Source organism: Rhinolophus sinicus, chromosome 4, assembly GCF_057876585.1.
Source record: "Rhinolophus sinicus isolate RSI-liver-muscle chromosome 4, RSI-T2T, whole genome shotgun sequence".
Lineage (NCBI taxonomy): Eukaryota > Metazoa > Chordata > Mammalia > Chiroptera > Rhinolophidae > Rhinolophus > Rhinolophus sinicus.
This window is the reverse complement of record NC_142504.1, coordinates 104851128-104875678: the sequence shown is the minus strand read 5'-3', so window position 1 is coordinate 104875678 and position 24551 is coordinate 104851128. Positions and strand designations below refer to the sequence as shown.

The 24551-nt window shown below is 39.9% G+C and overlaps 1 protein-coding gene and 1 long non-coding RNA gene across 3 annotated transcripts in view; one reads left to right on the top strand and one right to left on the bottom strand.

Moving 5' to 3' along the window:
- Positions 1-17471, top strand: part of ATP8B1 (ATPase phospholipid transporting 8B1) — a 114456-nt gene extending 96985 nt beyond the window's left edge. The window contains exons 19-28 of the mRNA XM_074339910.2: positions 584-695; positions 1686-1761; positions 4733-4865; positions 5262-5550; positions 9864-10087; positions 11165-11248; positions 12009-12254; positions 12573-12711; positions 14480-14610; positions 15806-17471. Coding sequence (XP_074196011.1) covers positions 584-695; positions 1686-1761; positions 4733-4865; positions 5262-5550; positions 9864-10087; positions 11165-11248; positions 12009-12254; positions 12573-12711; positions 14480-14610; positions 15806-16030 — 1659 coding nt within the window. The 3' untranslated portion in view covers positions 16031-17471. The remainder of the gene's footprint in view (positions 1-583; positions 696-1685; positions 1762-4732; positions 4866-5261; positions 5551-9863; positions 10088-11164; positions 11249-12008; positions 12255-12572; positions 12712-14479; positions 14611-15805) is intronic.
- On the bottom strand, positions 15917-24531 carry LOC141573134 (uncharacterized). Of its 2 annotated transcripts, XR_012498737.2 has the most exons (4): positions 24392-24527; positions 23410-23504; positions 20827-20946; positions 15917-16050 (listed from the first exon to the last, which is right to left on the bottom strand). It is a non-coding gene; the product is annotated as an uncharacterized LOC141573134 (long non-coding RNA). The 2 variants fall into 2 exon arrangements; XR_016021180.1 differs by lacking the exon at positions 23410-23504 and having other exon boundaries at positions 24392-24531.
- Between the last annotated feature and the right edge of the window lie 20 nt (positions 24532-24551).

Genomic DNA, 24551 nt, shown 5'->3' with positions numbered 1-24551 from the left:
GAAATTGCTATATGAGATACCAAAAAACAGAAAACGTTAAAAAATGTTTTATTCTGATTTTATTATTTTTGTTATTTATTAAAATTCATTATGATTTTTACACAATAACAAGTCAGTATATACTTAGTATTTTGTGAGAATTATTGAAACGTTTTATATTTTGCAAAATCTTGAAACAAGAAAAATTTACCATTTGTAAATGAAAATTTTCAGTTTGATACTTACTGTCTGTAGAGTATAGATTAATGGGAAATATTCAACAAATAGTATTGAGCTTTAGCAAGAATTAGCTTATGTCTGCGTAAAGTAACATATGCACAATGAAAGTGTATTTTTAATGTCCTTGATGTTGTACTTGCATTTTTTTGTCTTGGTAAATTACTTGAAGAAAACAGGTTTTGGCTGTTTTGGTTTGCGGTGCGAAGCATGGCAACCTTCTCTGTTAACACTGGCCATGATCCCCAGTGGAGCACCAGCGGTGGTGTAAGCCTTCTGTTTGCAGGTCGGCAAACAGCTATTACAGAACATTTTTGGCTTATTTTCTCATTCTTTTTTTTCTTTTTTTTTTAAATGTACATTTCAGCTATTGGGAGCTACAGCTATTGAAGACAAGCTACAGGATGGAGTCCCAGAAACTATCTCAAAACTTGCAAAAGCTGACATTAAGATCTGGGTGCTTACTGGAGACAAAAAAGGTAACTCATTGTGTAGGGAAATGTATCTGTTCACTGAGAGATATTCACAGCTCCTGTTTCCCTTGCCCAAGAAGACCTTTCTTAGGCTTCCCATCCTGCACAAACTCTATCCATTTCTTTGAGAATAGACGCTTTCCCTAAGAAACCTTTCTCGTACTCCAGCCCACCCTGACTGCACCCTTCCCGAAACTCCAATTATTCCATATAATTGGACTCCTGGTCGAGTCTTGCTGCTTGTGATTAGTCATCTCTCCAACAGACATAGGCTGCTGTCCTGCAAGGCCATCCTTCTCATCCCTTCTGTCCTTCCCAGCGCTTTGCCACTTGTTGGGCATAGGTTAGAATTCTACGAAACACGGAATAGCAACTTTTGTTTTCTTGCCCATTTTATTCCTTGAAAATTATAATTAAAGTTTTAGACCCAAGGGAAGATTTTCAGAGCTCAACAGTGTTGTCTGGTGTTGATATTTTGCTCCACAAGCAGCCCCTGGGAAACCAGATAGTTTCTCTTGCTCTGACAGCATCAGTGGGTTACACACTCTGATAAGCTAAGGGAAGCACAGCCCTGACTGTAAACAAATACCAGTGGGTGGTGATGGGAAAATGGAAAAAAATCACCAGTAGGAGCCCCATGTGTGGGTTGATGGAAATGGTTACCCTTTCGCCCCCGTAACAATGATTAAAACCACATGAACTTAATGTGTTTAGTATTTCAATGAGCATTGATTTATTAAATAACCAGTTAACGTATTTGATAATATAGCCCATTTTATTATTGAAAACATCTCGAACCAGACTTTGACTTAGGCTTATTTTATTGCAGAGAAAGGGATTTTTTTTCTTTATGTGATTTCTGTACATTGTTTAGAAGAACAGCATATTTGATTGAATCTGGTTATTTCGTTAATTGAAAAATATCACACCAGATAAAGTCAATTATTAAATTCATCAGTAGGAATGACATTTGACTTAATTTTTTTTCTGTTACAGAAACTGCTGAAAATATAGGATTTGCTTGTGAACTGCTAACTGAAGACACCACTATCTGCTATGGGGAAGACATAAAGTAAGTAAAGGGCCTGCAGGATGAGAATATTTAGGACCTCATTTTTATAAAGACTAGGTGCAGTAAACACAGCAAATCTGGAGAAATTAGAGCTAGAGTGTCACTTCGGTTTCCTCACGTTTAAGTGAAGCAAGAGAACAGGCAGCTGTGAGTTATCATGGTTGTATCATGGCCTTATGTTGTCTGAAAACTTGGGGACTTTATTTGCCCTTCCTCGTGCCATTTTTCTCTGTTCCTTAGAAGTCCTCAGTGCTTGTCTGCTGATAAAGGAAGTGGGCCTGTGACATCACTCAAAATTAATGTGAATTATATTCATGTATTGTCTTTTCTAGAAATTTTACCTTTTGAAAGGAAAAACAGAAGAAACCACCCCCCCCCCCCCACACACACACACACACACACAATCCTGCCTGGAAGGAAATGTTTGGGTGGGTGACATCTGTAGTCTTGTCTAGATTGGGCAGGCTGGATATTTCCACGCTTAGCTTGTGCTGAAACACTTGTTTGCCCTAAGTCAGAGTTGCAGCAGATCTGGAAATGTGTAGGCAAAACGCCTGTCTTGTTATGAAGCAAAAATGTGCTGCTACACTGTTACCTGGATGTTTGCTGCTGGTTTGACCATTCCTTTTATCCCTCAAGAGGTTTCCTCTGACACCGCCCCCTGGCGGTCACAGGGCCAAATGAAGCTGTTAACAGATACACTTGCCTCTGCTGGTGAGATGATGGAGTTAATGATTGTTATTAGCCTTCTTTCTAATGATGATGATAGAACTTTTGCAAGTCCTTCCCGTGTATTAGGCACTCTGCTAAATTAGACAAAATCAATAGCCTTATAATCTAAATAGATCAAATCTGTTAGAATAGAGATACATAAACCATGCCTCTTTGTGCTTTTAGGTTTTGAAAAATAGCAATGGATCAATACATACTAATATGTTTACTTGTTTCTTGGTTTTAAGTAATTTAGTTAATTACCATACGGTTTTATTTCTTATAGATGGGGGACTCAAATTCCTTGTCTGTCTTTTGAAAGTGTTGAAAATTGAGCCCTGAGCTGGATTAGAAGATAAAATGTATACAAGTAGAAAATTTTATTATGCTCTTATCTCAGTTTACCTTTATAGAGAGATGAATCATCTTTCTAGATGATTCCTGAAAGGAAGATTCCTGTAGAAGGGTTTGAATGGGTAACTTCATATTTTTTCTCTTCCAGCCTTGTATTGATTTGTCTTGATGACTCTTTATTTTCAACTTGAAAATGCAAATTAAATTAATGTGGGTAAAGGATAGTAGACACCTAATCTTCTAGGGCAGAAGTTCTCAATCGGAGGCAATTTTGCCTTCTGTGAAACATCTGGCAATGTCTGGAGTCTTCTTTGGTTGTCACAATGCGGTAGGAGAGGTGCTATTGGCTTTTAGTGGGTAAAGGCCAGGGATGCCTCTAAACATCCTACAGTCCAATGGACAGACACAGACAACAAATAATTACCTGGCCCAAGACGTCAATAGGGTCAAGGTTGAGAAACTTGTTCTTGAGGGTGAAAAATAATGGCTGTGAGCGTGTGATGAAGAAAGCCTTGGGCTGAGAGTCGGGAGACCCAAGTCTTCATTCCAGTTTTCCCGTCAACTTGCTGCAGGCAAATCACATCATCTCTGAGGGCCTGATTCCCTTATTTGTAATGTGAATGGATTGGCTAAGATATTTACAGTCCCTTCCACTCCAGATTCCCATGACTCATTTTTCTATCACATGAATATGTTATATGTGGTCTTCTCAATAATGTGTTGATAGAAAGCATTGAGCATTTCTCAAGCAGACATAACTTTATGTGGAAATAAGCTTCTTTCTGCCAAACAGTAGCCTATAATACAGTAGGGTGCACCCCAGTATAATTCAGATTAAGGTTGTCTTTCTTCCGTTGCTTGTGAACACATTTTCCACCACACCTTCCTTTAGTGTTTTTGGCAAATAATGAAGCATCAAGTACATAGTGCCCCCATGGTGGAGAAATTAAGACTTAGTAAGATTATATGTTACCCGTTAAAAAATGGGCAAAGGATTTGAGTAGACATTTCTCCAAGGAGGATATAGAAATGACCAAAAAGCATATGAAATGATGCTCAACATCACTAATAATTAGGGAAATACAAATTAAAACCACAGTAGATACCACCTCACACCCTTTAGGATGGCTACTCTCAAAAAAAAAACCAAAAAAAAAAACCAGAATATAACAAGTGTGGACAATGATATGAAGTAATTGGGAACCTTGTACCCTGCTGGGGGAGTGTAAAGTGGTGCGGCCACGATGGAAAACAGTATGGTGGTTCCTCAAAAAAATGAGTTACCATATGATCCAGCAATCCCCCTTCTGGGTATAATCCCAAAAAACTGAAAGCAGGGACTTGAAGAGAATATTTGCACACCCATGTTCATAGCAGCATTATTCACAATTGCCAAGAGGTGGAAGCAAGCCCAGTGTCCACCGATGGGTGAAGGGATAAACGAAATGTGTTACATCCATACAATAGAATATTGTCCACCCTTCAAAAGGAAGTAAATTGTGACCCACGCTACACAGCAGGGATGAATCTTGAGGACATTATGCTAAGAGAAATAAGCCAGTCACAAAAAGACAAGTACTGTCTGATTCCATCTATATATCTAGAGTGGTCAAATTCATACAAACAGAAAGTAGAGTATTGGGTACCAGGGACTGGAGAGAGGGGGAAATGAGGAGTTATTTCACAGAGTTTCAGTTTTGAAAGATGAAAAAATTCTGGAGGCTGGTTATACAACAATGTGAATATACTCAATAGTACTGAACTGTACACTTAGAAATAAAGATGAAAATTTTTAGGTTGTGTTTTTACCACAATTTAAAAAAGAGATTAAATGTCAAAATTTTCTCACAGTCCAGGGCCTATTCATGGCCTTGTACTTTAAACAGTTCAATTTCTTTTCTCCCAGTGCTCTTCTTAACACGAGGATGGAAAACCAGAGGAATAGAGGTGGAGTCTATGCAAAATTTGCACCCCCTGTGCACGAACCCTTTTTCCCTTCCGGCGGAAACCGGGCCTTAATCATCACTGGTTCTTGGTTGGTACGTATCATCAGTGTATCTGTGCCTTTGTCTCAAACTAAAGCAGTTCATTATGGACCCATTTGAGATGGTTTCCCATATTAACTGCCAATCTAAAAATCTCTTAGCCTATAAATGAAAGTTCAGTTTCCCAAGTTTTAAGACTTAACATTATATGATATATGAAAGGAATTATGCCCGACTGGTAACAGTGATTACACCTGGTTGATCGGTGAATGGATATTTTAAATTTTCTTTTTTGTATATTTTTGTATTTTCTAAATTTTTATAGTAAATATGTTTTACACTCAATGATATAACCCAAGAATGACCCTTCACATCAGCAAAATGTTGAGAATGGTACCCTTGATACAAAAACGAAAATGCGTGTAATTCTTTCCCTCTCTGATTTCACAGAATGAAATTCTTCTCGAGAAAAAGACCAAGACAGGTAACATTCTGAAGCTGAAGTTCCCAAGGACAGAAGAAGAAAGACGAATTCGGACGCAAAGCAAAAGGAGGCTGGAAGCTAGAAAAGAACAGCGGCAGAAGAACTTTGTTGATCTGGCCTGCGAGTGCAGCGCTGTCATCTGCTGCCGGGTCACCCCCAAGCAGAAGGCCATGGTGGTAGACCTGGTGAAGAGGTATAAGAAAGCCATCACGCTGGCGATTGGAGACGGGGCCAACGACGTAAACATGATCAAAAGTGAGTCTTGTGCAGACAGCCAATGCAACTTGAATGGCTCGAGAAGAAATGGCAGGAACATTTCTGAGGGTAGTTGTTTCAGATTTCATTGCTTAGGCTTTCATAAAGCAGCTGTTTAATAAAGGCACTCCACCATGACTACAGCTGTGACCCAGCCCTCAAAAAATTTACAGTCACCTCGGTAGGAGAGAGAAGGCATTACAGCGCTACTCACAGAATGCCACATGGAAGACGAGTTCCATATGGATGAATTTATCTTGTTTCCTTCTTTTACATGTGTTTAGTTTGGGGGAGTTTTTTCCTCTCCTTCTGCTTCTCCTATATTTCTTGAATAAGTTCTGTTAAAAATTCTGCTGAGTTCGGTATACACTGTTGAACTCAGGTATTTGTTTTGAGACTATTGTTCTCCCTCCCCTAAGCACCTTTTTCTGGGGCTTCCTTATTGCCTTTGGTAAATCTATTAGAACGTCACCACCGGGAGACCTGGAGTGAGCTCAGAGTCACACATTTGGCATTGAAGCCAAGTTCCAACAGAGTCTCACCATCCTCCTAACCTCCCTAGAGACTTCCAAAGTTCCTTTTGCTGGTTGGAGGACACTAGGTCCCCACAAATGACAAGATTCAGTCCCAGCATGCAGAAATACAGTTGTACCTGGTGTTAAAGCAAGTGGAACCAAACCCTCTTAACACGTCTCAATCCTGGTCCTTTTTTATGCCTTATATAAGGAACATCTAATGAAAATTCCCAAACCAGGAGACCTGAATACTTGTCCTCATCCTGCTGCCAATATGCCATGTCAACCTGGGCTATGCTCATCTCAAAACAAGAAAATTCTCTCTAATATCACCTCCAGTTTTGTGATATTAAGATGAACTGTTACATGACTACACATGTATACGCACGTCCTGTTGTGCTGGGTAACTTAAGGCAGAATGTATAACTAGTTCAGCCTATTTTGTAACTCACATATCTATCTTTCTTTTCTTAGAGTCTCTTCTCCTCCTTCTTGGTATATACTAAGAATATTCCAACTTTATCTTCCTCAACAGGAGTCCGCTGTATGATGATGTACGTCTCCTTGCTTTTTATCATGTGTGTCTGTCGCCATTGGCAGTTTAATTCCTCTCCACTGTGTTTTGCATGCGCTTGTCCTACCATGCAAATGTCATTTCTTGCTCTGAATTAGATTTCTTTGTGGCCAGCTCTAGCTTAGTTTCCATTATATACCCTGAACAGTAGCGGTGCCAAAAGGGCAAGGAACTCAGACATTATTTTTATTGTTATAATGTAGACTTCTGGAAGTCTGGGGGGATTACCTTGCAAATTTACCATCTGGTTATATGACTTACACTTGAAAATGTTTTTTTCCTCTGAGTTCGCCAATTTATAGTGAAAGGACTCACAAAAAGTCAACAAAGATAACCTTACAGAGACTTGTTTTTCTTAAGTTGTCTTAAGAATTTTATTAAGCTCTGTCATAGGCAGGTGCTTTTATATATAATCTATGGAGCATCCATTTGGGACAAAAATCAAGGAAACTCCGAGGTCTTGTTGGAAGTCAGTAGCCTTACGCTAGTATTGTTAGTGCCTTTTTGTACTTTGAAAAAATTTTATCTCTTTCAACTGCATCAAGAACTACATACATAAAAAAACACACACCAAAAAAAACACACAAAAACTTGTTTATAAAGAAGTAGAGTGAAATGTAAATGTCAAGAAAAATCTGACCATTTGCTAACAAGTGTCATGGTCAGCAGTGCAGTCCAGTAGAAGTGGAGGGAATTGCAACCCACCACGGTTTTGCCCCAGCAAGGATCCAAGGACTCTCACAGGCTGCCCTCTCCCTCTTTTGTGCCTATAGATGTCTACTGGCTGATGGTTGTTGTTTTTTCTTGGCCTGAGGCCCTGAGAATGAACAAGCAGCATGAGGGAAATGAGGTAGAGGCAGAACGCCTTGAGGAAATGATTAGTTTGTTAAGGAATTATGAAGGAGCTCGCTGGTGAGGCATTTGAAACCACATTTGGAATTTCAGGAAAACCAGGTGCCTATATTTAGATTTTAGGGAAAAAACCAGTGTGGCCTTATGAAGCACATCTGTTCGTTGCCTGGAATCACCATGAATAATTTCCCATAGTGTCCTGGGTCTGCTCAGCAGAAAGGCTGGCTTGGATTCCAGGGCCTGTGGCAGGCATGCCCCTTCCTCAGTTCCAACACAATCTCAACATTTCCCTCTGCTGCTTGTTCAGAAAAGACAGCCTTGGTTTGGTAGGAAGGAGCAGTTTGGCGATCATCAGAAGTATTTGTGTGTTTTCAAAGAGGTCATAAATATTGAACGAGATGCAAGTCTATTTTTTAGAATTACAAAGTGTTACTGAACGCTTAGGTTTGGACAAGTCACTACATTTTGAATTTGCCAGACCTTGTGTTTCGCAAATGGGGTGGGATTTTTGGAGCTGCTTTTAGTTGGAAGCTCTGCTGAATTGGCAGTCACTTCTCAGGGTTTGAGTCATAGGACGTGTTCTCCAAACATATGTTCTCTAAATGATCTCATTATCTGTCTTCACTTTCATAACTTCTAAGACCGAGATAAAATTTGCAATTCTCTAAGCTGAATGTGATTTGACTTTGGGGAGAATGGAAAAGATTGTGACTTTCATTTTTATCCATTCTAGAAACCTTCCCCCAAGCAAAAAAAAAAAAAATGTGTCTTGAGGTCATGGTAGGCCTTGAATAAGCCTTTGAAATTTTAATAGTGTCTTAGTTAAAACTTTTTTCTTTTTTTGGGGGGTGGCGGAAATATTGGGGAACAGTATGTTTTTCCAGGGCCCATCAGCTCCAAGTCATTGTCCTTCGATCTAGTTGTGGAGGGCACAGCTCAACTCCAAGTCCAGTCGCCGTTTTCAATCTTAGTTGCAGGGATCGCAGCCTACCATCCCATGCAGGAATTGAACCTGCAACCTTGTTGTTGAGAGCTTGCACTCTAACCAACTGAGCCATCCGGCCACCTTTCTGGAAGCTCAGTGGCAGCTTTGTTGTCTTCAATCTAGTTGTGGAGGGCGCAGCTCACTGGCCCATGCGGGAATCAACCGGCAACCCTGTTGTTCAGAGCTCACGTTCTAACCTACTGAGCCACCCAGCCGACCAGAACTCTTTTGATTATATGTGTTGAAGAACTAAAGTTAGCTTAAGACAAAAAGAAATTTATTTTAAAGGATACATAGATGTCTCAGGCTGCCCAAAAAGCGAGGCCTCAGAGGATACTGGAACCAGGACCTAGAGCTTCAACAGAAACCCAGTGTCTGTCTGTCTGTCTCTCCCTCTCTCTAGATTATTTATCTGCACTTTATAACCCCTCAGAAAGAAATCTATCCATCCCACACCTCAGGAATTTATATGTTAAAGTTTCAAGCACAAACATACCCAAATCCTAATTCCAAATGCCAAGACAGACACTGATTGGCCCAGGTTGAGTTTTCTACCAATCAGGGCGCAGGACAGGAATCAGACACCCTGCAGTACTTTTAAGCAGGAAGTGATTAATACAGGGGACTGGATACTCATACACGCTCGGCTGGACTGCAGAAGCAGAATCTGGGCTGAGTGTCTAACATCTCGATCACTCACTAGCAGAGATTCTAGCTTTGAGGGTCTTCGGAAGAGCTTTTCACTTGAGAAGCCTTTGCAGGTGTCTGCCAACATCTGGCAGCTAGAAAATGGCATTTCTGTTGTAGAAATGCCAAAAAGGGAAGTGATGCTGGGCTTTAATTCACTTCTGCTTCCAAGCATCAAGTGGATCACAACAGTGGAACTTAACTCACAAAGAGAACCTAGCTGCAAGAGAGTATGGGCAATGCAGGGTTTTTATTTGCGGTCCCATGTCTCCAATTAGAACAGGGTGGAATGAAAGTTGAGAACCCGTTCTTAGTATCTACCATTGATTACGTATCTGCCCATGGCTGACTCAGTGTGGCCAGATGGGCATGGGCAGATTAGTATACCTGTGTGCCTGGGGCTCACCCTGTGGGTGGGAAGGATGGCTTATGAGCTAGCCAGATAATCCAAATAGAATCCTCACCCACCTGAGATCCTTTCACAAATATTTATGGTGGCCCAACCACATGTTTAGCAACTTTACCTCTGATTTTGAGTTGAGTTCAGAAGCTGCAGTGGGGGATGGTGAGCAAGAGTTTTCATTATTTATTGCTCTATGAATGTCTGTTTTTTGTTTTGCTATGGAAAGACGTTGTCATCTCAATGTTCTACCTTGTAATCGGCCTATGATTCACAGTATCTTCTCCCTCTGCCCCATAGCTGCCCACATTGGTGTTGGAATAAGTGGACAAGAAGGCATGCAAGCCGTCATGTCAAGTGACTATTCCTTTGCTCAGTTCAGATACCTGCAGAGATTGCTGTTGGTGCATGGCCGGTGGTCTTACATAAGGATGTGCAAATTCCTACGATACTTCTTTTATAAAAACTTTGCATTCACTCTGGTTCATTTCTGGTACTCCTTCTTCAATGGGTACTCTGCACAGGTAATGTCACATCACCATCATTATTTATTGGATTTGCAGTTTTGGTGTTCTCTTGATTGCTGAGGCACAGATTAAGATTATGGATTACTTTTCTAAAATGTTTCTGATGTTTTATAAGCTGGCGTTTTTCCCTGGTCTCTCGGGTTTTTGTTTGTGTCTCTGCCTTCACCTTAGATTTTCTTCTGAGTCACCTTGCCATGAAGAATAGTGATAAGAAATTGTTCAACTTTGAAGGCATAAAATTATACCGTGACCAAGGCTAAAGGCATAATATAAATTTTAGATAATCAATTATCATGTCTCCATTTGTTCTGGGGTTTTAGTTTTTGCTGAAACAGGCATGGTGGACATATGTGATATGTTAAAATCTTGACACAGCAGAAAATTATCATTAGAAAAAATGAACCTAAGTCAATGTCTGTGGTTGGCCAAACCTCTCTGATGCTATGCCACAGACAAATAGTTATCAGAGGGGCCTCAGAAACAGGGCCATGAGTGACCTTGAGCAGGGCCGGGGGCCTTTTTCCTATTTCCATGCTGGGCTGTATATAAGTGCTGGTGCTGAGTAAGCCCATTTCCTCCAGCCCACCCTGAGGACAGGTGTGTGCACAGCCTTAGTTACCCCTTTCAGAAGCACAGGTCTTACCTCTGGTCCAATTCTGTCTTACAAAATGTTTGAATGAAAATGCTAGACTTGCAAGACAAAAGAAAATTTAATGGTATCTATGCGCTTTTGGGCCAGTTGCATGTATTCAAATTCATTAATTAAGGGACATAAAAAGGATGAACACCGACTCAATTTCCAGCTTTATTCCAATAGAAGACTTTTTCCAAAAACTTTCTGGGGTACATCCCCCACTTACATAAGGGGAAATTTCATTTCTGCAGAATGGTGTTTGATTCTGCCCATTACACAGAAACAAACTCATGCCTTCTGTAAGCGTACAGGAGGGGTGTTTACTCTGGCAGGAGAAGGCCCTGCTCAGCCTGGGGGACATCCCTGCTTTGAGAGCAGATGAATGCATGCCAACGATGTTTCTTGCTTGGTGACGCAGCCACTCTGTCATCTCCTCACAGATTGCATATGAAGACTGGTTCATCACCCTCTACAACGTGCTGTACTCCAGCTTGCCCGTGCTGCTCATGGGGCTGCTCGACCAGGTAGGAGGCCTGTGCTGACAGGGACACTCCGGACAGACTGAGCGTCTCGTGGAGTTCAAAGCAAATATTTAAATGCATTCCTTTGCTTTTCGTTTCGTCTGAGTGAGTCTCATTATAGGTCTGTTGTCTAGCAACAACAGTAAGTGCTGTGCTTCTTGTTTTGTAGTAACAGGATTTCTGTGCCTGGGTTGAATGCATTGACAAAAGTTTATCATCTTCCTTCTCGACACTAAGACTCTTGATAAGACACTTGACAGTAATTATAACTCACTCATTTTAAAAGTAAAGTATCTTAACCCTTTCCAAAACTTAGGTGTTTAATTCCCAAATTAGTCCACCTTCTATCTAGCAGTACTTCTGAGAAGGTGCTTTCATGCATAAAAAGAATAACTTGGAACTAACGCATCACCTTGTATGTGAACACACTTTCCCAAAGAATTAGGTAAAGAATTAAGTAAAGAATTAGGTAAAGATAGCCTCCCTACATTTTTTGACATAACTTACTTGCTTTCTCTCCATAAATAGCAAAATAATACACTTCTCCCTAGTCCCTCTCTGATGAAATATCAAATAACGGTGGACTAAAGTAATGAGGTTGCCCTCCGTCCACTGAGACTGTTCAGGACTTATCTTGTTTGGCCTTTGCCTTCCTACAACTTAACAAGTCGAAACTCTTCGTGACATAAAAGTTGTAACATTTCTCGGAGTTCTTTGATTCCTGATGGGTGGTACACAGCTCTAATTGTGTTTTCCCCTTCAGGATGTGAGTGACAAACTGAGTCTGCGGTTCCCTGGGTTATACGTAGTGGGACAAAGAGACTTACTGTTCAACTATAAGAAATTCTTCATAAGCTTGCTGCATGGGATCTTAACATCGATGATTCTCTTCTTCATACCTCTTGGAGCTTACCTACAAACCATGGGACAGGATGGAGAGGCGCCGTCAGACTACCAATCTTTTGCTGTCACAATTGCCTCTGCTCTCGTGATAACAGTCAATTTCCAGGTATGTAGTTTAGTCACTGTTTTCGGTATCTGTTGGTACCTGTGTTTCTGTACATAGGCCAGCGTGCACATCCACCTGGTACCCCCTCTCCCTCTAACTGAGCCTCTACCACTTTACAAAATATGAATGCTCTTTTTACCCCTTAAAAGCAAGCATATTTCCTATTTCTTGCCTGAGCCAAGGATAGTTTCTGATTGTTCAGTATTCAAGCCAAATCATGCCTAAATTGCTGAATTCTATTTTCAGAATCCTTGAATCTTTTTATTTCTTGTTAACTGCCCAAAGTGAGTGCTCTGTTTTTCTCTGGTTTCCCAACAGATTGGCTTGGATACTTCTTATTGGACTTTTGTGAATGCTTTTTCAATTTTTGGAAGCATTGCACTATATTTTGGCATCATGTTTGACTTTCACAGTGCTGGAATACATGTTCTCTTTCCATCTGCATTTCAATTTACAGGTTGGTATATTCTAAATTCCAAAAATTAATGTACAGAAAAATATTCGAATCTGATATAACTTCTGGGTAAATAAAAACACAAACTGTAAATGATTGCTAGTGAACGTTAATATCCTGAGTGGAAAATGAATGGTGGTGGTGGGTTGGAATGGTGGTACCATTATGGGAGGAAAGCAAATTGAAACAAACTTAAGATATAATTGTGCATCTGTTAAGTTAGATAAAAGCTGCTCCCATCCACCCCCCCCACACACACACACCATAAAACCGAATATTGGTAGGTTATTGGTAAATTTAGAACACATGTTTGCTGGGAGCATTATAATATAGTTTAGTTGTTCTAAAACACTCTCTGGAAATACATAACTATAAAATTTTCTGTAAATTATTTCCACTTGGGGAAAATACTCTAAGATAACACACCAAATTTTGGAAAGGTAATCTATACAAAGATTGCACCACAACATTTCTAATTGTTTTTTAAAAATGGAAATAACCCAAAGACCCAATTAGCTAATCAATCTATGAATATACGATTAGCTAATCAAAGAATATCCAATTAGCTAATCAGATTATGAATCCTATATGATAGAATTCTAGAACTCAAAAGTGGGCTACATCATTGAAGATATGTATGCAGAGCAGTAAGTAAACTTATAAAAAACAAAATATATGACAAATTGACAAATGCTAGAATGAATTTGAGCTGATAAATATCATATTATAAATAAATATCATGAATTGGAATTTATGAACTTATTTTGAATAGAGTAGCTTGGATTCACAATGGGAAAAATAAATCCCCATAAACTTGTTTCCCTATAAAAGATTAGTTTTTGTTTTGTTTTTTACGACCAATTATTGGGTTGTAAAAGACAGTTGCTATGGTAACCCTTTTCTTCTTGGGGTTGAGCTCATTTTTTTATGATTGTGTTTTTCTTTACTGAGTCCGTTTTAAAATTTTGGTAGTCAGTGACTTAGACTATTCACATTGGGCATGGTGTTTAAACCCATACACATTTAGCAGTGTAAAAACAACATTTAAAAAATAAAGACCATTTTTAGAAACTTATAAGTACAGAAAATATTGTGGCAAATTTTGCTCTAGTTTTAAAATTAAGTAGTATATATGATTACCTGATTGCATTATAGACTGAATTATTACTTCCTCTGATGTAAACTAGAAGCTGAATTGCAGTGGAAAACGCCTGGTTTTTGTCAGATGGATGTGGGTCTTAAAATTCAGGAGTTACCATAGCTAGTTCTCTTACCTTGTGCCAATAACTTCTTCATGACTCAATTTCCTTACATGGTCAAGAGGGTAATACTCTTCGCTCAGAACTGATAACATGGCACGATCTGTATTAAACACTTAGTACAAAGCCTATCACACAAATGGCAGTGCCAGTTGTTAATATTTGGAGTTTCAAACCAAAACTATAAATTGGAAAATGCTTTTATAAGTTCCTGATAAAATTCAGAAGTACAGATTGCCTCATTTTGCATTTTTAATCAATGCAATGTTAACCAATGCACTTTTATCCTTACTTGTTTGCTTGTGTATATTTGCCTTGTTCTAAAGAATTTACCTTCGAAATTTTGCTTTGCTTAATCCGATTTTAAAATGTTCATTTCTTGAGCAGTGAATGGGATGTTTTGGGAAGACAATCTAGTTGTAAAACTTTACCATAGATAATCCATTTATGGAATAGGAATATGCCCCTGGGATGAAAGGACCCCTGTGATTCATTCTCCATGTTTCTTTCAGGCACAGCTTCAAATGCTCTAAGACAGCCATACATTTGGTTGACCATCATTTTGACTGTTGCAGTGTGCTTACTGCCCGTGGTTGCCATCCGTTTCTTGTCAATGACCATTTGGCCATCAGAAAGTGATAAGGTATAGAAAAAACAGTTCCTCTCCTAACTGGGAGCCCCTCACAGAAATAAAAAAAAGCATTTCCCAAAAGCAGCTTTCCTGCAAAATTCTAGGCTCCGGGGAAATTTGGTATGAACTTTTATGACTACTACTTTCTTTAATTCCATCTTGCAAATAAGTCCTTGGGGATTGTCATTTTTGTTTGCTTGCTGGTTATTACAAAAATGATCAAACGTAAAGAGGGAGAATAGTATAGAACCCCCATATATCTAGCCTCTCAATTTAACAATTACACTATTAACATTTTGCCATGCAAATAGTTTGGGTTTTTTTTCCCTTCATTTATGTCACTTCTTGTAGCAGGATCCTTTGAGATACAAATAACAGAAAGCTGTGGCTCAAAATGGTTCCATACTAATGTATCAATCACCTAAACTCACATAATAATTAGCAGGCTCTGTTGGTGAGCAACTTAATGTCATCAAAAAGGACTGGGGTTCTTTCCATCTCTCCCCTCTGCTATCTTCATTATCAGCTTCATCTTGGTGCCCAGCAAGAGCTCTATGGCCGTTCCGGGCATCGCATCCTGACATGTCAATATCCATGGGAAGATAAAAGACTGATTCCATCGCTTTCCCTGATTCTATCGCTTTCCCTCAGGAGCCTCAGAACTTTTCATGGAAGGGCCCAACACACTTCCATCCGGTCTCAAAAGCCAGAATTAGGTCGCATGCACATTCCTGGCCTAGTACCAGGCAAGGGAAATCTGTCAGTTCCAGGCCTGGGAGTGTGTCCACATCCTTGGGGGAATGTGGCAGTATGGAGGAGGAGCTACCTGAATACACTCAGGTTCCATCCATCAGAAAGGAGCGTAGATGCCACAGGGGCATCGTGCAGTATACCCGAGATCTCCCTTTTCCACTGATAAGTGTATGCAATAGCAACAAGGGACATTTTTCTCCTGAACTTGAACCATTCTGATTTAGGAATTGGAAAGAACACAAGCTTCCCCACTTTCTAGCTCCGAGACCCTCACGTATCCTGTCTATCTCCATTTCCTCCTCTATAAAGTGAGGCCGGTGATGCCCGCCTCCAAATGGTGTGGGAAAGCCTGGTATACGTGCCCCATGAATGTTTGCTCCTCTGCCGTCACAGACCTTCATTTCCATTCCCTCAGCCAGTTTTTAGCTCTGTCCCATCTCTCTCCCTTCTGTAGATTCAGAAGCATCGCAAGCGGTTAAAAGCAGAAGAGCAGTGGAAGCGAAGGCAGAACGTGTTCCGTCGTGGCGTGTCCTCGCGGCGCTCGGCCTACGCGTTCTCCCACCAGCGGGGCTATGCGGACCTCATCTCCACCGGACGCAGCATCCGCAAGAAGCGCGCTCCCCTGGATGCAATCATAGCCGATGGGACTGCGGAATACAGGCGAACTGTGGAGAGCTGATACCCTGGCCTCAAACCGGCCTGCAGCGAAACAATCACACAAAGGAAATGTCTATTTTTTTAATGAAACTCTCAGGTCTATTTTTTTTAAAAATTGAATTTGTCACAGGATGTTGAAGACATAACCTTGATTAACAAAGTTACTCCTTGGGTTGGACTATTAAGCAATAGCAAAGCCAAGAATACCTTTTTAAAAGTCCTGTTATTCAACTGTTCAATGCTCATGATGATTCAAAGGGAACATTTTAACCTAGTCTCCATCTAGGACAACAGGATTAGAAAATGTCTTATATTTCAATTCAAATGGTAGTGCATTATAAAATCACAATTAGATTTTCCAGTCTGGGATCTGCAATGCAAATTTCCCAGAAGCTGCTTTTTCCCCTGTAGGCCACCTTTTAACAAAGATCTTTTGTTTATGATGGTAATGAGAAAAGATTCGTGAACATTTATCACCTGGAAGCTATGTAGTCCCGTGGTTTTTTCAGAGTTGACAGTGGGCTACGTGATTCACATTCCCATATTGCTTTAATAATTCAGTTCAATCAAGGACTATTACTTCAGATTTCCTAAGTACAAGGTTTCAGTCTGTTTCGGTTTACTATGAGGTTAAAATAGCACATTACATACGTTTACTCTAACTCTCGAATATTATTTTAGCCACTTCCCTGTAGCTGCAGGTGAGTTTATTCCCTACTTTCATTAAAAATGCATTTAAGTATTTATGGGCTTTTTAAAAAAAGTTTTTAAAAACTGAGGATATCAGTGATAAATTGCAGAATATTTTGCAAAGCTTTCTTTTGAAAAGCAAACTTTGTGCCTGCCTATGTGTAAAGTATTTTATAAGGGACTCGAACAGAGACCTCACTTTTCCTCACTTGTGCTATGCCTTGCGGAAAAACTGTTTGTTGGCAGCCACATTTCTAAGACTGAGGCAGAAGTTATTTTTCCAGAGGCTTTTCTCATTCTGTGTCTTTCACACAGTTTCCATATTTCAGTGAAGATATAGAAGTGTTTTCAGTAACTCTTTTCTTTACCATTAGGCTGCGAACGTTCACAACATCTGTCCTATTGAATTCCTATGAGGAAATCTCAGCATGTACATAGTTCATTTTCTAGGTATGATAAAAGAATGTATGGCTCTTTGTGGACACAAATTTCTGAAAGTTTACAACTTTATCTTGTAAATAAGAAGAATTGTAAGTTGTTTTTGTGTGTAAAGAAAATTTAGCTTGTGTAATTCTGTCAGTTTCAGATTTCTCTCCCGTTTTGCGAATTGTGGGAAAGGTCGACAATGCAAATGTGTCAAAGACTTACATTGCTGGGTGCAATATTAATAATTTTAAAATGCAAATTGCTTTCGATAAATTATTTCTACATTCTATAAATCTGAGATTTAATGTATATTTTTGTTTAAAAAATAAATGCTTTAGTAAAATCTTTGGAAAGTATAATCTTTTAAAATATAAGTTGGGTTATTTATTCTTTTATTTTAGAGTTGTATATATGACATAGGAATCTAGGCCTGCAGGGTTTCTAAAGGAATTTAGGAGTCCTCTGGTGGTGAGAAATAAAGTTAGGGGCAGGGTACTCTGTGTCAGGGGAGAAATGACTGGGAAAAGGTGGTCAGACTTCAAAGGCCGGTGATACGGATTTATAGTTGGTAAGATCGATTGTGTCCAGGAAGAGTGCATCTTAGGGTACTTACATAGATAAGGGACAATTTTTCCAAATGACCTCAATTTTTTGGAACAAGACTAAGAACAAAGGTAACCCTTGACCAACAGTAGAGGCTGGGAAGTGAGCACATAAGTCTAGAAGTACATGGTGAGAACTAGCAGGAAAAGGGACAAAAGGGAATTGGCAAGGAAAGGGAAGGGCAAGAAAGCAGGTGAGGAGGAGGTGACAGACCCGAGGCTTCAGGTTGGGGGAGAGCCGAGTCTGCTGACTTGTAGGCAAGACAGACTGTCAGCTCCTGGAGAGTAAGGGAGATGAGACTATGCCACAGAGAAGGTCATTCTCTGTAGGAAGACTGCAACAGGGGTCTTCGTCACCACAATTAGCAGCTGGTGATGAGACAGTATCAGTCTGGGTGGGAAACAGTAACGCCTTCGCTTGCTATTCCACAGTTGACAGCCTGCTTCTGGAGAATTTCATGTCTACATCGGGGCAATCCCGTCAAACTGGGGGAGGACAGATTAGAAGTGGTATGAGAAAAACTTCTCAGCAGACCTGGGAGATAGTGTATAGAAAAAACATTAAAGGCCACTTTTTTTTTTTTCCTGGGAGGTACTAATATATGTAAATTGTGTGAGAAGTAAATGTTTTTAACCAAAGAGCACCACCTAACGGTTCTTACTGAGATTCAGTCCCCAAAACAGTCTGTTCAGTAACGATCTCCAGGGGGATAAAATGGTTCCTAAGAGATTCCAATGTGACAGCAAAACATACTCTAATGGAATCTAAATACATTCTAACAGTTGGTGCCTTTCTGTGATGTGAATAAAGCTTAGGAAAATTGAAAGACAGCTCCAAAGAGTCCTGTCAGGATCTGTTAGGAAGTTATGGCTGCCATAAATACAAAAAGGCCTGTTAAAACACTGAAAGGGAAACAAAGAATATCAGGGAAAAGGGGAAGTTGGGACCTTTAACCATAAACACTGTAAAAATGACCTTCTTGACTGGAATAGAGATTTTGCTAAAGAGATAAATGGCCAATAAGCACATGAAAACATGCTCACCATCACTAGTCATTAGGGAAATGCAACAACCACAATGAGATTCCACTTCACACCCACTAGGATGACTATATATTAGGTTGGTGCAAAAGTAATTGTGGTTTTTGCAATTATTTTTAACTTTTTAAATCACAATTACTTTTGCACCAACCTAGTAGATTTTTTTTTTTTTTTAAAGTAACAAGTGTTGGCAAGGATGTGAAGAAATTGGAACCCTTAAACATTGCTATTGGGAATGTAAAATGGTATAGCCACTGTGGAAAACAGTTTGACAGTTAAACAATGACCATATGACCCAGTAAAATCGGATATATCCAAATTGAAAACATGTACTCAGACACATACTTGTACACAAATATTTATAGCAGCACTATTCACAAGAGCCAAAAGGTGGAACCCAAATGTCCACCAACAAATGAATGGATAAAATGTGGTGTGTACCTATAATGGAATATTACTTAGCCATAAAAAGGAAGCCAGTTCAAGATGACAATTTAGGAAGATCCTGAGCTCACCTCCTCCCATTGACACACCGAATCTACAGCTACAAATAGAAAAGGGACGCATATGTAACACTAAAAAGTTATTCTTACATATATTGACATTTTAACCCTGAAAATTTCAATTTCTAATGAAAACTAAGAAGTTAGCAATTAGTATTCATTAGCTTGGCAGATTTATGAAGACATAACCTCTAAAAACATATTTCATAGACATCAAAGTCAATTATTAACATGGACCTATTTTTGTAAAACCCAGGCAAAATAGAGACATGTCTGTTCTACTTAAACCAAAAATGTTAAGCTAGCTTCTATTACTAAAGAATAATCATATGAACTTGAAAAGCATTTGAGTTAGTATCTATATTTCTGAGAATTTTAGAATACCCAGTTCTTACAAGTGCTTGCCTTTGAATTTTAACAATACCATCTGGAGTTACAGAATTATCTCACATTTACAACATACATATATAGACACAGACAGACAGAAACAGAGACCTTTTAGCCATGAGAAAAACTTTATGAAAGAACAGTTGGATCAAATTTTGCACTGGAGGCAGTTACAATTTATATCTGTCCTTGACAAGTCAAGTTCTAAATGACCTTCCCCCTTTTAACATAAGGGCAGCCATTTTTAATATCTCAAAGAATTGGGCTGACAACTAAACGACATCATAGGTTAATCTATTTATCTAAATCCTCTTTTTGAAGCTTCAAGAGACCAATTAAATATGATTTCCACTCATTCTGCCCAATTTTATAACTAGCTTTGTCAAACTGTGTGTGCAAAACTTAGTTTACAAGTATCAAAAGATCCTCACCTTAGCTATCTTAGTATCTATGGGAGGCTGTCCTGCGGCTTGTTGGCCTCGGGGGCATGATTTCCCCTGTTCAATTAGCTTTTCTTTTGAGATTTGTAGAGTCTGAACAAACTTCTAGGGAAAACCAGCCTGTATGTGCACATCTTCAGACCATCCAAATGTAGTAAATATCCCTATAAGACTGCTTTGCACCTTCGGAAATTTTCCTCTAGCAACTCCACAACGATTCTTAGTCACCTAACAATATCCAAGCAAGAGCCAGCAAGAGATTACCAGATATCACCGGAACCATGACCCTTTCCAAGGCATGGGCCCCTGTCTCGGGGTGAACCCATTCCAGGATGCACTGCCCTTCTCCCCGGGGCTCCCACTAGCTTTTACAGAATCAGCTGTGTTACCACACTGGACATGTCACGGCACCAGTCTCCACCACTCCAGAATCTGAAACAACTGTCATCTCCCCATTGGCTATTCGTATTGGGGAAGCAAGTATACTTTCTCTTTCAGAGCTAAAGAGAGTTCAGTCTCTCATTTAACCAGCAAAGATTTTGTTCAGACTCTCAGTAAGCAATCTAATTAAAAAGCCCAAATCAAAAGCAGCAACACATTCTTTTTTTTTTCCTTTCCCTGGGTTATCTCAACACTTCTCCACTTTGAAGATTTTCTAACAACAGCTCAAATAATGTCAAGGCCTGCTACTTAAAGCAAGGAGACCTGGAATTCCGAGAGACGACTCACCCAAATTCACGTGATCCCAAGTGGGGAGCCACTGGAGCACAGTGGGCCCCTACTGGTACCGGGTCCACAGGGTGGTCCTAAGTGGGCTTCTTCAGAATTCTGCTGTACCACACCACGTAACTGTAATAAGTAACAAATAACGTAATTATATAATGACAAAGGGTTCAATCCATCAAGACAATATGACAACTACATATTTAAGCACTCAATTATTGGAGTACCTAAATATATAAAGCGAAAAGTAACAGAGCTAAAAGGAGAAATAAACAGCTATACAATAGTTGGAGACTTTAATACCCCACTCTCAACAATGGACAGATCATCCAGACATAGAATCAATAAGGAAACAGCAGATTTGAACAATATGAACCAAATGGACCCACAGATACATAGAGAACATTCTATTCAACAGCAGAGCACACAAGCTTTTCAAACACACATGGAACGTTTTTCTGGAATAGATCATATGTTAGGCCACAAAACAAGTCTTAGCAAATTCAAGGAGACTGAAGTCATACCCTCTATTTTTTCTGACCATAGTGGTATAAAACTAGAAATCAGTAACAGGAGGAAAACTGGAAAATTCACGAATACATGGAAATTAAACACAACCCTCAACAATCAACGGATTGAAGAAGAAATTAAAGAGAAGGAGGAGTATCTTGAGACAAATGAAAATGGAAACATAACATATCAAAACTTATGGGATGCAGCAAACGTACTTCTAAGAGGGAAGTTCACAGCAATAAATGCCTACAATCATTATCAGGAAAGATCTCAACAGCTCTAAGCCTCAAGGAACTAGAAAAAGAGGAACAAGCCAAGCCCCAAGTGAGGAAAAGGAAATAAGAAGGATTAGAGGAGAAATAAATGAAATAGAGAACAGGAAAAATAAATAGAAATTAACAAAACAAAGAAAGAGTTGATTCTCTGGAAAGATAAATAAAATTATAACAAACTTTTAGCTAGACTGTGAACAAAAAAGAGTTCTATGGAAAGGAACCTCACAGGCTGAGCTTGTAACTGCATAATTCATTTCTTTAGCATGCATTCTGCTTTAATCCAAGCGAGCTTTGTTTAGCCTGATAGAACTATGACTAGCTCACATTCTTTCCACCAGATCCTCCTGCCTATACATATATTGTATGTCCATTCTTTATGTCCATTCTTTTTCATCATTAAGCTCTTAGGACACTAGGTTGTGGTCAGCGTCAAACTCACTTAAGAATCAAGCTTCAGGCTTATCAACCATGGACAAGATACAATAACCAAACCTCAAACTAGGGTAAAGTTTTGGTCAAAGATAAAACCTTGGTCCCAGTTATGTTCCAGCTCCGGACTCATGAAAGCGGAACTACCCCAAGGACTGCATGCCCTGGATACCTGATAACAGGATCAACTGCCCCCTGCCTTAGCCCCAACCAATCAGTAGAGCCCACTGCCCCAGCTCCCATAGCGACCACGATTAATCATGTTCCCCTTATGTAACCCAGCCACTAGAGGCCACCGGGGAGCCAGGCTTCTGAGAGTACTAGCTCGCCTGTGTCTCCCAGCTTGGTGCCAATTCCTTAAATACACTTTTACTTGCTTTGCTGCAGTCCTGCCGTATCTTGTTTGGCTTGTATGCCCACCCGGCAAGCAGACCCCTTGAGTCTTCAGTAACAATATGATCATATGTTCCTAACAGGGCAGATCATGGTCGGTAGTTATGTCCCAGGCACATAACTTCTTTAGTAAAGGGCTACCATCTCTGCTTCCTATTCATGGTTATAGACTGAGAGCAGTGTGTTTTGTTGGGCCATCCATATGCAAACACTTTTTCTTTGCCCTAAAAAGAGTCTAGGTAACATCTTAAGGTCATGTCAAAGAAGGGGAAGTTCCAGTAGAATTTGAGAGAATGTTCCAGATTCAAAGACCAGTACAGATTTGCCTCTACGCTGTCCAATCAATTATCAGCTAAGATGACCTCTGTAGCAGAATGCATGGGAAGAAATCACTGTTTTTCAATTATCAATAATTTATCCTCAAAAACTTGAATAAAATCACAATGTAGCTGCTTACAATAAATGTAAGAGAAAGGGAAATTCCAACATGGAGAGAAATCCAAGCCAGCCGACCAAGTATGGTGCTTAAAAACCTAGGACGCTCCCGCCAAATTCAGGATATGGGTTACTCACTCCAGATAACCTGTTTATGACCTCCAGATTTCGGGGTGGGGAGGGAGTGAAGGGGTTGGGTTGAGACTGGGGGTTGGGGAGTGGGGTCCACCAGCAGCCCACAGCACTTTGGTTGAAGGCTTAAAGCTTTGAAGCTTTCATTCATGTAGGATCATGGAACAAAAGAATAACAGTGGTTAACTATTAATACCATTATATCCTAATTCAGAAAAGCTCACTAGAAGCCAAACACACACTAGGCATTTTGTATATTTTATTTCATATCAACCTCACAGCAACCTTTCCAGAGACGGATTATCATTTTACAGTAGGAAACTCTGTGGCTCAGAGAGGTTAAGGAACCTGGCCAGGCCACCCAGGCAGGCAGTAAGAGCCCTGTGTGTCCTATGGTAATATACAGGCATACCTTGGAGACATTGTGGGTTCGGTTCCAGGCCACTGCAATACAGTGAAGACCACAATACAGCCAGTCGTAATCTTTTTGTGGGCAGAGGGTCTTGCCTTCAATTTGTTAAAAAAAAACAACGCATCATCTGTGGAGCACAATTAATCTAAGCGCAGCCCCAGGCTGCACAGTTAGCATTATTCACTCTTCTTAAAGGGGGAGCATCTAGCGGAACTTGAACATGGCATTCATTTTTTTTTTTTTAATTAAAGTTTATTGGGGTGACAATTGTTAGTAAAGTTACATAGATTTCAGGTGTACAACTCTGTAATACATCATCTATGACTCCCATTGTGTGTTCACCACCCAGTCAGTTCTCCTTCCATCACCATATATTCGATCCCCCTTACCCTCATCTCCCACCCCCCTCCCCCCTACCCTCTGGTAACCACTAAACTATTGTCTGTGTCTATGAGTTTTTGTTTCTCATTTGTTTGTCTTGTTCTTTTGTTGTTTTTGGTGTATATATCACATATCAGTGAAATCACATGGTTCTCTGCTTTTCCTGTCTGACTTATTTCACTTAGCATTACACTCTCAAGATCCATCCAAGTTGTCAAAAATGGTCCTATTTCATCTTTTCTTACAGCCATTTTTATTTTTTTTTAGGGAGCGATTCCTGATAAAGTGCTTACAAGTAAGCTGTTCACAAACATAAAGGAGCCTGGGAATCACTGAAATAAATTAACGAGCAAACCTAAGCGCTTAGATTTAACTCGACAACAAAAAAGAAAGTTACGTTTCCCGTTTCTTAAATTAATAGTTACATAGTAACTATGAGTCCAACTTTCTCTTTGCAGTTTCAAGCTGGGTTTAAATATTACTGAGATTTCCGAATTGCTGGACGGATTCACCAATTAAGAGATTAGAGAAAATGGGCCTCCCCCAAGCGGGCCCCCATTCCCGGCCCTGGGATGAGGAAAGGAGCCCTAGAGCCACTTACAGAGATTGTTTTGAGGAGCAAATCATTGAGTGCATGAGAAAGCTCTAAAGACGTCTGTGGATTTGCTCGGAGATAGTGCCCGGAAACAGTGCTCCAGTGACAAGCACGAGCCCAGGATTTCCCTCCACACCTGCAAGGGGACCGCGAGCCGCGAAAGCAG